At 38.2% G+C, this 15,162-nt stretch overlaps 2 protein-coding genes across 2 annotated transcripts in view; one reads left to right on the top strand and one right to left on the bottom strand.

The window, feature by feature from the left end:
* Positions 1 to 1,924: 1,924 nt before the first annotated feature.
* On the bottom strand, positions 1,925 to 4,091 carry LOC136423600 (F-box/LRR-repeat protein 15-like). Its single transcript, XM_066411827.1, has 3 exons — positions 4,040 to 4,091; positions 2,770 to 3,435; positions 1,925 to 2,371 (listed from the first exon to the last, which is right to left on the bottom strand). Exons 1-3 carry the CDS (start codon positions 4,063 to 4,065, stop codon positions 2,173 to 2,175), a joined length of 891 nt encoding a protein of 296 aa, XP_066267924.1. The 5' UTR covers positions 4,066 to 4,091; the 3' UTR covers positions 1,925 to 2,172.
* Positions 4,092 to 4,276: 185 nt separating this feature from the next.
* The window catches only part of LOC136422385 (cysteine--tRNA ligase, cytoplasmic-like), a 24,910-nt gene continuing 14,024 nt past the window's right edge, over positions 4,277 to 15,162 (top strand). The window contains exons 1-12 of the mRNA XM_066410124.1: positions 4,277 to 4,314; positions 5,048 to 5,139; positions 5,578 to 5,763; positions 6,448 to 6,546; positions 7,425 to 7,490; positions 7,728 to 7,805; positions 7,943 to 7,993; positions 8,700 to 8,789; positions 9,273 to 9,361; positions 10,084 to 10,205; positions 10,783 to 10,895; positions 11,372 to 11,500. Coding sequence (XP_066266221.1) covers positions 4,296 to 4,314; positions 5,048 to 5,139; positions 5,578 to 5,763; positions 6,448 to 6,546; positions 7,425 to 7,490; positions 7,728 to 7,805; positions 7,943 to 7,993; positions 8,700 to 8,789; positions 9,273 to 9,361; positions 10,084 to 10,205; positions 10,783 to 10,895; positions 11,372 to 11,500 — 1,134 coding nt within the window. The 5' untranslated portion in view covers positions 4,277 to 4,295. The remainder of the gene's footprint in view (positions 4,315 to 5,047; positions 5,140 to 5,577; positions 5,764 to 6,447; positions 6,547 to 7,424; positions 7,491 to 7,727; positions 7,806 to 7,942; positions 7,994 to 8,699; positions 8,790 to 9,272; positions 9,362 to 10,083; positions 10,206 to 10,782; positions 10,896 to 11,371; positions 11,501 to 15,162) is intronic.

Here is a 15,162-nt window from a genome sequence, read left to right as displayed (position 1 = left end):
ATGATTGTTCTTGAATTATGACAGGCATTCGATGACATCACAAAATAATCATAAACATTTGAATTGCTTGATTGGGATGTTAGACATATGAAATAGAGAATTGGCCCAGTCATCAATCCAGTAAGACACATATCATTTTCTTAACCTTCTCCCTGCTGCCTAACCCAATAACTAATACAAATTTTGGTGCCAAATGGCTATTGTTGTAACTTGTAGGGAGGTTAAAACAAATATCATTTTCATTTCAATCTCTCACATGCATCAGTCACATTGATTTGTTTCAAGCACTGGTCCACTTTCTTTTGCAACAATGCTCTTGTCTACTTCTTTTCATGTCTAATTCAAACACAATAGGAATCAGCTAAAGAATGTATTCCCTAGTGGATTAACCCTAAGTATGACCTATCTGCATTGATTATGAAAAAAATAGATAGTGGATACCAGGTCAATTGATTTTGTAAATATTTAATGGCATGACATGTCCATAGAAATTCACAGATACAAAAGCTATGTCATTACATATTGACATGTGTGTGTCATACACAATATGCTGTTCACAACAATCACAATATAACCAGTCAGAAAGAATAATTTCTCTAGTCTTTTCAATGTATATTCCTGATGAATATCAACTCAAAAATTTTGATATGTTATTTTGTGCAATGATTTGCTTTCCCATGAAAGTTACAAACCACAGCAGGCCTACACAAATACAAAATTAAAAATCTTTCATAATACCACCAATTCTACTTAGAAAGGCACATACAATATGTCAAATTCAATAAAATGTAGAACAATATTAATGTACAATGATTGACACCCTTGTCTCTTGCAAAATGGAACAAGCACATCGTAAGACAATAAGATTATATCACTGCCACATAACAGATTTATTATACATGTTCATTATACTATCATCAATCATAATACATGTAGGTCACACCCATATACATCACACAACAGGATGACCTCCTGACCTTCAAGAAAAATGGCCATTTGGCTATTTACTGGCTAAGATCAGTTGTTTGCTATTACTATCAGCTAGGATTTTTCAATTACCTGTATTCTGCAGAAGGGTATGCCGTTAGTGCCACTAAAGTCAAAGCTAGATGTGAGGTTTTTAAAGTTAGATTAAGGTATGACAACAACAAGGTCAACAAAGCTGATGTTTAATTTATTTAACTAATGTCCAGAAGGGGCTTTTATTGTAATTGATACAGATATATCTCAAGGATGTAACATTTCTATGTATGTTAATACTAATTCTTCAAAAATTCTTTAAAACCAAATCTTTGCCTTAACAGAAATACAGCACAAGAAAACGTTTTAACTATGAGGTGATGTATCTCAAATTCTCAATGGCCTTTTTTTTGCTCCATCATTCCCACCGATATATAAAAAGATATACATGTACTGTACTAAATTTTCTTTCTATGCACAATAACATTTCTATATAGCAGCATTTACAGTATCAGCTAAGTCTTAGGATCTAACAGCTTTTGAAACATCTTATTGCTATCTCCAGCTCTTTAGAACATTCCATTTGCAATAAATATTCATTACTGAAACTCACTCAGAAATACATCCACAACACACTGCATCTGCTTGGAGTTCACGTGATCAGGCCTTGTGTTTCTGGTTACTCGACCGACCCTAGCGAAAACCTGCCAACACTAGCTAGCCTTTTTTCGGGTCAGCCGCTAGCAAGGGACATAAAAATATTTCAATCTGACATCTGAGTGATGAAATTCAAAACAGACCTCCTGTATTTTATACTTTGTTATATGATCAATGCTTTGAACAGTTGATGTAAGACTGTGTAGTAAACATTTTACTTCCATGCTTTGTTGATTGATATGTTTGTGCTTGTACAATGCAGATATCTATTTACATTGCTAAAACGTATTTGTTGGATCACTGCTTAAGCCGAAATCTGGAAAAAAAAAGAATATATTTTTCTAATTTTTTCATGGTCGTCACCGGAAACAACATTTTTTTCCAAGGCCTCATATGATCCTATGGCTAAATGTGTTGAGTGTATCACATTGGAGTTCCCATCTCCATCATATCTGTAGTCAGAGTGGAGGGTATCACATTGGAGTTCCTGTCTCCATCCGATCTGTAGGTACTAGTAACTGTGTTGAGGGTATCACACTGGAGTTCCCGTCTCCATCAGATCTGTAGGTAAAGCGGCGGGACCAGCTCGCTGCGACCAAACGTGTGTTCTACCCGGGACAGATTGAGACCAACGGGAGCGGGGACGTCCACTTTTACGCCGCGTAGTCGCAGACGGGCCAGGCTGGCTTCCGTCACATCCCGACAGTCCGAGACTTTAATCACCTGCAGACGTTTACAGTATTCTCCTATGTTCCTGCAGAAAAGAAGATATTTTCCTTAATAACTCTATTTGGAAGGAAAACTATCATATATGCCAAACATCAACATAGCATTATGTAGCATAATGCTACATAATGCTATGTTGATGTTTGGCATATATGATACTAGCATATCTAAAATTAAAACAGATATATCTCAATATTTGAAGTTCTATTTTGAGCTTGACTGCAAGTGCTATATATAAGTTGCACAATCTTCTTAACATATCCAATCAGTATGTGAGTTATACTACATTTATTCCTCTTTGCGATTATTCCATTTGTAGGGAGAAAAAAGCATTTTCATTACAAAGAAATGCAAGCTCATCATTGCAATCTAGTAATTCTATTTTCACTGTTTAATTTCAGATCAGTACTAATAATTGTTTTTTACCTTATAGCAGAGTTGTTGACTCTCCAACAGCCTTGTACATCTAAATATTGTAACCGGGGGCAACCTTTCGCTACAGCGTCGATCGCTTGGTTTGTTATCCCGTAGATCTTCGCCAGCGACAGATGCGTGAGCTTCTTGCACGCCACCACCAATGACATGATGCATTCATCGTCAACTTCCCAACACGAGGTCAAATCCACTTTCTCTAGCTCCCGACAACTCACCGCGACCATCAAAAACGACGGCACGTTCAGCCAATGGCAGTCTTTCAGGGACAGCGCTGTCAACGAGTGACAATTTTCCGCCACCGCCTGTATCGTCTCACTTTGCAGGTGCAAACAATTCGAAATATTCAGTCTTAAAAGTCTTTCGTTACGCATTATAACTGGGACTAGTAACCGATCTGTAAGCCAGTTCTTGCAACCGGATAAAACGAGAACGTTCAGCACTTGGTTTTCTCCTAGGATCAACTTGAAGGCGTCTGCGGTGATCTTACTGCTGTAAGGAGACAGGTCGATCTTAAAGGTTGAGTTAAAGAAGGTGGTGACGAGATGTAGAGCCTGAGTGTTCGCCTGTCGGAGTTGGAACAGGTCCTGGATGGACAGACAAGGGAGGACGTGCTTGTTGAGGACATCTTCCCATGGTAGAACATCTAACATTGTCAACCTGGGGGGAGAGGGAAAAACATTGGTTTGCTGTTACGTGAAATTGCAATAATCTTTGATAATTTATATGTGCTGAAATTTAATGAATAAGGAAAAACTTACAGTAAGGTTTTAGTCAAAAGGAGTAAAAAGGTATTTCTAGATAATACATAGAATCCATTTACTTAGCAAATTAAGAAAATCACATGAAAGGATGAAAAAGTTAACTGTATCAACAAAGTTACAGGTCCACTACTTGTAGGGAAAGGAGGTTAGCTGCTATCCTGAACTTGGACATTTCTAGCTTAGGTTTCATAAATTGATGTCTTATTCAGATGTATGCAACTAATTAGCATACATGATCTCATCATTATGCAAAATAGCAGGTGATGAATTCATAATCATAGCAACATTATTCGCTGCCCCCCTCCCAGCACTGTAACGTTATATATTTTGTGACAGGGTAAAATCGCATGAAAAAATGTCTGTAAGTCGAGAAAATGAACTGTCATCTATATCAAAATCACAGATTACTATCCTGCTGACTACCTGGATACATTCATTTGAGAAAGGACTATCTAGCAACTCTACATCGTAACGAAATATTTCAAGAACCATCAACCTACTTTTCCAAATCCTCCCCTGTCGCCATCTTGAATGGAAAGGCGAAGGAATGCATTTTTGCTTTTAAAGTGAGAAAAACAACAAAACAGAACATTCATGGCAAAATTAGGAAAAATAGTCCCACAAAATAATCAATTTATATTTCTAAATGAATAATTTTGACCACATATCATTAAAAATAACATACAGAAGGTTTTGAAAATACCTGTGGTTGTTTTATAGTTTTATCGCCCTCGACTATTTCATCATCATTTCAAGATGGCGGACCAAGAGCAAGGTTTGAACCGGATCTTCAGAAATATCACGATCTTGACTTTAAACGAACGAATTATCTCTGTAAAATAAGAGAGGAAGATTATGTACTAACAGAGACAACTTTGTGCTGAGTTTGGTTGCCATGGCTACTGTAGATTATTATAAAAACTGGTTCAAAGTTCGTCGGTAGCGGGCCCATATGTTTTTTAGGGAAGCCATGCTGGCATGGGAGGGGTGGGGGTGTGTTTGTTTGTGTGTTTACCTGTGTATTTTCCTATTCACAAACAAGAAAGATGTAAACAATTTGGATCCTTGTCCGGCAATATATTGTGACTCTATCAGTCATTTTGTCCTACTCTTGAACTTTGATAAAAATTTTGAAGAAAAACTTCCTAAAAAAAGATAATTTTGAAAATGACAGAATTGATTTGAAATTATATTCAATATCTTACAGATTAGATATTGAACCGATTTAGATTTTTGTTGTATAGAGAAAAATCCATGTTTTTCTCAAATCAGATGCATTAGTACTAGTTTTAATTCGGACATGCAATTATATTACATACACATATATATATGATGCAACACTATCAAAATGTTGCCTCCAAACTATATGATTCTTTTATACCATGTATTAGTATGTATGTCTTATCAAGGAGGTTAACCTCCTTGGTCTTATCAAGGAGGTTTTGGAAAAGTTAGTGAAGCAATTTTTTTCTGTTAACTTAAATTATGTTTCCTATAAACCTTTTCAGCTCGTCGCAAGCGGACTCAGCCAACATGGGCCCCTCCGGCAGGGAGTTCTGCCACCCCCCTCAAACTCTACAATAGTCTCACCCGCAAGAAGGTAAGGAACGATACTGAGATTTTAAAAATCGAACTGCTCAGCATTGCAAATTAAATCTGTACTTTACAACATTATGAATAATTTTTGTTTGTATTGCATACCCTGTAAACGGCCTCTTGGTGTAAAACACACTATGTTTGTGCTGAAAAGTACAAGCTGCATATCCGGACAGATTTATTTCATGCACTCACACTAGGAAGGACCGGGGTCCCCTACTCTTTTCGATAAGTGTGGTCAAGGAGGTTGGTGTGGTGGATTCTTAAACATGCTTGAGGTGTGGCTCTCCTCATTCACGGAACCTCCATTTAACGTCATATCCGAAACACAGTACCATTATTCCATGTGAGACCACAAAATCAATGATTACATGATTTTGAATGTAATAATTCTGTTGCTAAGCAATATTAAATTCAAGTTTGACTGTTGGTTCCTTTGTAGGAGGTTTTCGTGCCCCAGAAAGGTCGCCGGGTCGGCTGGTACAGCTGCGGTCCCACGGTGTACGACACATCGCACATGGGTCACGCCAGGTCGTACATCTCCTTCGACATCCTGCGCCGGGTCATGCAGGACTACTTCAACTACGACGTCCTGTACGCCATGAACATCACCGACATCGACGACAAGGTCACCAGATGGTTTCTTCTAATTAGTTTATACTTTTTTAAAAATTCTCCCACTCCGCCAAGAAAAAACAAATTGAAGAATGAAAAAAATTTGATATTTGATAACGTTATATCCCCTCAGATACAATTCACAGATCTCAACTTAACATCAAAGTTAGCAGCTCACCCAACTAAATACTCAAGATTGCTGCTTTGTAAGGCTTTGTAAGGCTTTTTAAAGTAAATTTTATGGATGACATCCCCTGTAGACTCCAAATTTAATGCATGTGAGCGAAATAAAACATTGTGGGCAAAAAACACAAGATACAGTACCTACATTTTCAAATTTGAAGACCATAAAGACTGTAAGAAGAATTGAAGCTATAATTTAGTATAAGATATTGCATCACAACCAACAAGTACTTTATTCCTGTATTCATGATATCCATAAATTTTACATGCTTTGGCCTAACTGTTTATTTATTTATCTATTGGTTTGCATGTTCATGCCAGGGTTGTCCGACTAGGTGGAGGCTATTACTAAGGGCGAACCAATGTTCGGTCATAGGACTGTAGGTATTGAACCACTCACACCTGGAAGGACCCCTACTCTTTTCGATAATGTTTACAAGGAAGAAAAGGTTTTGAAGAAAAAGCCTGATAATGATTGTACTGAATATTTTTTTTCTTCACAAATTCTTGTCAGATCATCAAACGTGCCCGGCAAAACCACCTGTTGGAACAGTACGTGGACAAGAAGCCGTCTCAGAAACAGCTCCTGGAGGACGTGCAGACAGCTATGCAGGTAAGAGAGCTTGCTTCTAAGTCTTTAAAGGCATCCAGAGCGTTTTATGAGGCTTGAAACTTGAATAGAAAGTTCACATGTCTAGTCATTCCTACATATAGTAAGTTTCAATGACACTATACCATTACATATCGACATTAAATGAGCAAAGATACGATGTCGTGTGTGATGAGAACTGATAGAAAATCCAAGCCCTAATAGACTGATCCTGACTGTCCATCACAATTATCGGTTTGACCAATGAGAGAGTGACTGCATGTCCGTCAAATATTTGCATTTTTATGTTTTCATTTTGCATTTTTACGTTTTAACGGAGGTGGGCGGAGCTATGGTGTCGGTCTATTTACACTAGGCGCGTGAAACTAAAAGATCACCGTGTATCTTATTTGTGTGCCGCTTTTGAGCACTTTTGATCAGAAATTTGCACGCAATTGTGGTAAACAGTGGCATTACATGTCAATTTCATAAAGATTACAGCAACTAGAATATTTTCATTTTTCAAGCCTCATAAAATGCTCTGGATGCCTTTAAGATGCTGAATAATCTCCAAGAAGATCTTCTACTAGTACTAGGAAGTTCGTAACTGCCGACCAAGACTGTGTCCATAAATCCATGTGTAGTGTTAGTAGGGACAGGTTTCCCCAGTTTCATAAAAACTGTAAATGCATTTAAGTTTGTGTGATTTGGATTTTGCGGTAGGTAGAAAATGGGGTATTTGCAGTGGTTTTAAGTTCGTGTTTGAGACGATAGTAGACGTTTTGGCAAAGAGCTTACTGCGAAAACTGAGAACATATTTTATAAAACCACTGCGAACATTTCATGGATTGTCAATAATTGTGTATAAACAACCAATGTACTCTTATTTGATATTTCTGCAGCCATACAGGCAGAAGCTGGAAAAAGAAACTGATCCTGACAAGAAAGCCATGTTACAGAGAATAACAGTGAGTATCATGTATTATCAAATTGCAATTCATAACAAATAGTTACTAGTATTGTGTGTTGAATTTCATAGAATTCTTTGTCCCAATTTTACACTCCTAAGATTGAGAAAGATATATTTGTGTGAGATGTAAAGGGGGTATTCTGGGTGTTTATGTAGGAGCAACAATTCATTATCCCTCCATCCACAACCTCTCATAATCATATAGTTAGAAAACTAATCTGCAAACTGTTTTCAGAACAAAGTGGAAGAAACAGTTTCCAAGTTGGAGCAACTAGCAGAAAACAGCCCAGATAAAGGAGAAGAACTCAAAAAGGTAAATATTGCCAATTTCTATTTACTATCATTGTCCAAATAATATGTTGCTTTGTATTGACTATTTTGTAGTAATTCCCTAGTATCAGAATACCAAACTAATCTCACAAGAGGTCTTCTTTTCTTCACCTTCTTTAGGCTCTTGTAGGGGATGCCAGAGACCCGCTGTCAGAGTGGCTGGACTCTATGGTTAGTATTGATGCTGAACTGAGTCCTTTTTTCATTTCATTCATTTTCATTTCATTTCAACTTTAATTCAGGCACCTGGCCCATATCATAGAATATACAAAGGAGAGAAGACTACATAAAAAAGATACAATACTATTATAACTAACTTATACTATCTTTTAAAAACAATGTTGACATAATGGCTCCAGAAAGTGCTGTAGTAGAATGATTCGGAATGAACGAGTGTCTGTATGATAATATTCTCAGAACAAAGCAAACGGGAGATAAAAGAGTGTGATAGTTTTCGAAGTCGGGCATCAAAAGAATCGATTCTGTTGTTTGCAAATAACCAACTTGTGCTTGTCTGCCTGCTCACACCGAGCTGTAATTTCAGAGCGCTGTTAAAAGCCACACGAAGTTTGGAGATAACCCCCACGTTATAGTCAGACCAAATGTGAATTTTTATTTCTACACACAGTAATATTGGTCATATTATACTCATAATGTTTTGCATCTTACCCAATATTCGTGTATTGGTAGCTAAAACGTAGAACTGGACAATAGAATCTTATCTTTTTTAGAATATTGCAGGTATAGTGTTTTGCACCTTCCATCTAAACCCAATATTCATGTGTTGGCACAGTAGCTAAAGGTAAAACTGGACAATAGAATTTTATCTTTTTAAATATTTCTTTGAATTATAGACGATTGTATGTTGATATTTCAGCATGGGTCTGAGGTGACTGACAACTCCATTTTCACCAAGTTGCCTCAGCATTTTGAGGCAGAATTTCACAAGGACATGGAAGCTCTGAATGTGAGTACTGGACACAATTTTTCATGCATTCAATGATGTGACTTTTTTGTGTGCATGTTTTAACCTTTAAGTTTAACACTATGAAATACCCGTTTGGCACCCCATTCTCTATTGGTTACAGAGTAAGGCAGCAGGGAGAATGTTAATTCATTGAATCGTGAATGCTATCATAACAGGCTGACTCGAAGTACTGTAATTCTTGTTTCTTTCACTGTAGCTTTATGTTCACTGTTTTCACGGTCACCTCTGTTTCATGAACTTATCATCAATATGAAAAACATGTACTTGTCTAGTAGTTATTTATGATTCGTTCACACATCCGTTCCGTGAAGTTAAAGTTCAGTGAAAATGTCAATTTTCCTTATACATGTACTGTGAAATTTTGCTACCGTGAAGATAAAATGAATTACAGTATGCCAAAATTACATCCTTTGCAGTTTTCTAATAGTCTTCTCTTGTTAAAATCTTCTTTCTTATTTCCAGGTGTTACCAGCAGATGTCCTGACCCGAGTGAGTGAATACATCCCCGAAGTCATAGAATACGTCCAGACTATCATAGACAAGGGCTATGGGTGAGTGTCATCTGTTTCTCTGTAATCTAACATTCTAGTGTTCCCTCTACCATCACCTTGACACTGAAAAAAATGTGAAAAGCTATTCTTCCACTGGTTGTGACAGAGAAGACTGACGCTATGTACAGTATTTACAGGTTCAGTGTACCAGGCAAATTCCCCTAGCTCTAGTATGCGACAAGTACAATGAACAGCGGACCACGGCTTAACGTCACGTCAAGTAGCATGCATGTCAAAGATTAAGTGAGCGACACACCCGAAACCAAGCTCAAGGCTCCTAGTTTCAGAGGCAGAGCCGTTAACCACTGGACTACGCATGCTACCTACTGCAGCATCTGTATTTGTTAATATTTCGATATAAAAATCTCATAGTTGAACTGAGTGTAAATCTAACAAAAGGTCTAGATCTGTTTAAGTCAAGATTGTGTCCAAACGTATTATCATCCTTTTGCCAAATGTGAATAAAACTGTAGGTACGTCGATAAAGGTTAGACATACAGATAATAAGATACACCAAATAGTAGTTTCTCAAGCAACTGGATTTGATTTTAGAAATGGTCAGACGATTCAGGTAGCGTCCACTACTTATCGTCAGTGACACTGAGCAAGATCTATCGATCAGCAGGTTTTTAACCACAAACTATGAATTGATATGCAAATAACGTGAAAATTGATGTACTGCATACAATATTGACAACCTTCTGTATGCTGTTTCTCTCAAGGTATGAGTCCAACAAGTCGGTGTATTTTGACACCACCAAGTTTGATGGTGCAGACTCTCACTTCTATGCAAAGCTGGTGCCTGAAGCCTTTGGAGACAGCAAAGCAATGTTGGAGGGAGAAGGTAGGACATCAAACCTCCTGGAGTTTTCCCTTGTATGCTTAACCTCCTAAACATTCAAGAAGTAACTGATAGCAGCAAGGTCTCTATTGTCCCTTTCATGGCAAAGATGCAGGTTGTAAAGTAAGCAATTTAACCCTTGTCCTGCAGACTCCCTACATGTATGGGTTGCACATAACAGAGCCTGTATGTGGGTCCTGTATGTACGGGCTGTGTGTTTTTTTCAGCTGAATGTGTCACACCGCAGCAAAACGCACTGAGTGCGAAAGTAACTATGCCACAGCAGGCCAGCGCAGAAAAACTCAAGGGAATTGACCTGATTAAGAAATGAAATTAATGCAATAAGCTGGCGTAAAAACGCCAGCAGGACAAGGGTTGATATGGTTTATTGTCTTCGAAATAAATCTAGAATTGTTTATAATCCATGACGTTGAGTTGCTAACTGATATTTATAAGACTTTCACTGTATCATCATTTGTACATGAATCTTTTGAACAGCTTTTATTGATGGCATTTTAGGAACTGATCACTTAAGAACTTCAAGCTTGTTGGTGAACGTAATACTTCATGTTTTGTACAGGTGACTTGAGTATATCCCAGGACCGTTTGAGTGAGAAGAGGTCGACCACGGACTTTGCCCTGTGGAAAGCCTCCAAACCTGGGGAGCCTTCATGGGACTCGCCATGGGGAATGGTGAGTGGTTGGTTGGGGGGATTGGTTGGTGATACTGTGTGTGTGTTTGTTTTTGTGTGTGTTTGTGTTTGTGTGTGTGTTTGTGTGTGTACATGTGTATGTGTGTTTTTGTGTGTGTGCGTGCATGTGTGTGTCTGTGTGTTTGTCTGTTTGTGTGTAATATACATGTATGTGTGTGCATGCATGCATGCACGTGCTTGTGTGAACGAGTGAGTTCGTTCGTTAGTGAGTGATGGAGTGAGTGAATTGGTTAGTAAATGAGTGAGTTATGAAGTGTGTGAGTGAATGAGTGAGTGGGCTTGTGGATGGTGTACTAGTGAGTGCATGTTAGTGCATGAATAGAAGAGACAACAGAGAAACAATAACATTCAAGCAAACATTGAAACATATCTGCTTTCTACAGCATAGCTTTTCCTATTATACATTTTGTGTTGTAGGTATTGCTGCATATAAATTGTTACCACTGTTGTCCATAGGGTCGACCAGGCTGGCACATTGAGTGTTCTGTGATGGCCAGCTGCATACTCGGAGGGTCACTGGACATCCACACAGGAGGATACGACCTCAAGTTCCCCCATCATGACAACGAAATAGCACAGGCAGAGGTTTGTTGAAACTTCTGTTAACAGTGAGCAGATTAAATTTGGACTGAGCATTTGGGTTTGGACTAGTGCTTCTAGACTCTCACATTTTATACCTATGGGTCAGATATTTTGTGGAAAGGTTCTCTGTTACATGATGGATCATAATACCCCCCAGTGAGACTTTTCATGCTTCATTGAAAATGAAAAAATCTCGAAATTAATTTCGAGATTTTTTTTTTATTTCAAATTTTTTCCAAAAAATCTCGAAATTTTTTGGGAAAATTTCGAGATTTTCTTGAAAAGTATCGAGATTTTCCAAGATAATCTCGATATTTTTTTTTAGTGAAACAAAAATCTCGATATTTATCTTCAAGGTAATACAAAAATCTCGAGATTTTCGAAAGCTGATATGGAAAAAATCATTTGGGGGTAAAGTTTTGACTAACAGGGGTTCGACACTTCGACCAGTAGAGTTCCAAATGAGCTATGGACTCGAACAACAATTGACTTATTAATTTACAGACTTGTCATGACTTTGTCTTCAATTAAACCAGCTCGGAGTTGTCTTCAGCTTATTAACATATGAATTCAGAGTTTTGGATAAGTAGCTGGTGAACTTGTCTTCAATTGAATCATCTCAGAATTGTCTTCACCTCATTAACATATGAATTCAGAGTTTTGAATAAGTAGCTGGTAAACTGCAAATTCTGGTTCAACCACTGACGATAGCAGCGCGGATATTGTCTGAAGCGTCTGTTTACAAAATCGTATCTTACTGCCTGGATGTTTAACCTCATCGACGTAGCTATGGACTTCCTTACCTGTTAATATGTAAATACAAGGCTAGGAAAGGAAGACATTGCACAAACCTACTAAGTGTCATGAAAACAGACCTCAGAAACAAAGGAATGGGAAACCTGAAAACTGCAAAGAAACTCAGAGAGCTGCGGCAGCTGGCAGAAAAAAAGACACAGTGGAAAGAAATGAAGAAAGAAGCCAGCCAGAGTTTGTTTCTACAATTACCTGAGCTGCAGAATACAGTGGATCATCATCATCATATTGGCAATTGCCTTGCTAACAGTACATGTGACGCTTCTATGTGATTAAGAAGTGACTGATTGATGACAATAAAGACACAAATACAAGTTGAAGATGCGAAAGAAATACGACCTATGCTTCACACCAACACAAGGATTATCACAAGCACGGTAAGTTGTGTTGAGGAGTCACGAAAGCACAGCGAAGTGAGAATATAACGTCACACAGGTCAACCCACTGGGGGGAAAATTGCAACATCTAAAAGCAGCAACTGTAATGCCTCTGTTATTTACACTGACACAACCACCATAGCTACTAACAGAAACTCTGGGTACACCGGCAAACAACAGTTGTATAAGTGTAAGAAACGTAGACCGAAAAACTATCATCAAGACTTAACAGCAAAGGTAAGTCACATTTATTTACAATTCAGTAGCTGTCACAAACTCCTTATCGAATCAGGAAGGCACAACCGCACACCTCTGGAGCAAAGAATTTGCCAATTTTGTAACTTAGATAAGGTAGTCTGGTAGAAGATGAAGTCCACTTCATTGTAGTTTATATTGCAACGATAGAAATGTTCTGTTTGATTATATTATATTATGGGAACGTTTCCACACTTTCAATCTAAGTCTAGTATTGACTTATGCATTTGGACCATACAATATTAAACAAATCCATCTCAACCTATATTTCTAACATCACAAAGACACGAGAAGAAGCCGAACCTATGAATTAGTGTAGTTTTAGAACCATTGTTTTAGATTAGTATTAGAAGTCCTGTCAGTGTCATTATATGTACTTTACCACATGTCTTGTATCTGAATGTCTGCACTAAGCCCGATAGGGCATGACTAGGGAATAAACGTTATCATTATCATAGTAGGTCAATGATCCAATTGAATATGAGATGAAAGAATAACGTGACAAATGAAACACCAACCAAATGCAGACCTACGCTTCATGCCACACGCTATAGTTTCAAAACGGCAATCTGACGTGGTCAGCACGCGGATTATCATCAGCGTTGTGTGGGTACCCGGCACAGTTTTCAACAATTGAAGTTCAATGACGTCTGAGGTTCATCATGCTGGGGAAAAACTGCAACATCTAAACGCTGCTGTAGCTAGGGCCCACGGGTTGCAACTTGGCACCGGGTAAAAGATAGCGTCCAGACAAAAAGGCCCTATGGTGCTTAAAAGGACCCCATTTTTTTTGGCGCAAGGGCTTTTGGTTTTGATTTCTTTGCGTTTAGTGGAACATGAAATGCCTGGCCTTTCAGAGGTTGGGAGATTTTTGTTTACAATTTGTACCTTACAAAAATCTCGCGATCATTCTTAAACAAATTGAAATCTTCAATGAGGACTTTAAAAAAAACATTTACCAGTCCTAGATTTGTTTCTTCAGATTGATATGAAACAATCTTGAAAAAAAAAAATCGAGATTTTTCGTAGCCAGGACAAAAAATATCGAAATTTCTTAGCAAAATATGTTAAAAAGAGTTCAACAAGAGTTTTAAATAAAATTGAGCTATGAACTTCGTTACGCATTAGTATGATTGTCACTTGCTTTACTAACAGTACCTGCAAAGTGCACGTTAATAACGCTAACACAACTTGTTCTTATATCTACTAACAGAAACTCGCAGGCATGGTACCATGATGCAACGGCAAACAGTAGTTTCTTTACAGATATGTAGGGTGGCTTGTAGCTTAAATTGGCTACTTGTGACGTGTAAAAGTTTCTATGCTGCATGCCACTTTCTAGTAGTAATGAAAGCTCGGTGTGCAGAATTACCGTCCTCTTCGGCCCTTGAGTCGACGGAAGCACGTGGGTGGAGAAACCTTTCTTGGCTCATGTGTCTCACGCCCTTCCAATTAATTATCTTGTTTGTTTTCATGGAACAAGGGAGCCACCAAGCAAAACTGACCGGCGCGGCCACACGTACACTCCAGGGGTGCGGGAAATCACACGTCCACGTTAATCGGTCTAATTTGTCTTTCATGAGGAGATACTAGGCCGTCACCCCAATGAAATCAGATTATGTAACAGATAAAGAAACGGGAAGGTAGGTAGACAATTCTTTATCAACTCAACAAAAACTAATACAATTAATGAAAGACATTGAAGCACATTCATCTGTGTATCACACGACTATAGATAGTTACTGGTAGTATTTTACCTTCGACGGGAAATGATCATAGTTTGGGAACAGACAAGAATCAAGTTTCGCTAGCAAGGAAGGCCATGTTTACTTTAACAGCTACCGGCTTCAAAATAGCATGAAGCACAACACCGCGTCTGGCGAGATAATGAATGCAGGCGGTCCTCATTGGTGAAGTGGGGAACAGTGCGGTTGATTCAAATTAACTGGAAGGCTTCCAGTTAATTTGAATCAACCGCACTAGTGGAAGGTAGATTGCAGCCTCCCGTGAGGCTATTGGATTATCGGCAATATCGTATTATTGACGGCTTGCTTTCGATCAGTCTTTAGCATATCGACGTATGAAGTATCCCTCATCAGGTTTTGATCAATGTCATGGCCTGTAATCTACACGGTGACTTATGAAAGCATTTTTCTGTATATTGCAACACCGTTTACCGTCATAATGTAAATACAAACTAATTGATAACAGGCCCTTGGA

This window comes from Branchiostoma lanceolatum, chromosome 17 (genome assembly GCF_035083965.1).
Source record: "Branchiostoma lanceolatum isolate klBraLanc5 chromosome 17, klBraLanc5.hap2, whole genome shotgun sequence".
Lineage (NCBI taxonomy): Eukaryota > Metazoa > Chordata > Leptocardii > Amphioxiformes > Branchiostomatidae > Branchiostoma > Branchiostoma lanceolatum.
Note: the sequence above shows the minus strand (reverse complement) of the source record. Positions and strands in the feature narration are given on the sequence as shown.

Coding starts and splice junctions, on each gene's coding strand:
- LOC136423600 (XM_066411827.1), bottom strand. CDS start 4,065: ATGGCGACAGGGGAGGATTTGGAAAA. Junction 3,436..4,039: donor ACAGGGGAGGATTTGGAAAA/GTAGGTTGATGG, acceptor CTCTCCCCCCAG/GTTGACAATGTTAGATGTTC. Junction 2,372..2,769: donor GTCAACAACTCTGCTATAAG/GTAAAAAACAAT, acceptor TCTTTTCTGCAG/GAACATAGGAGAATACTGTA.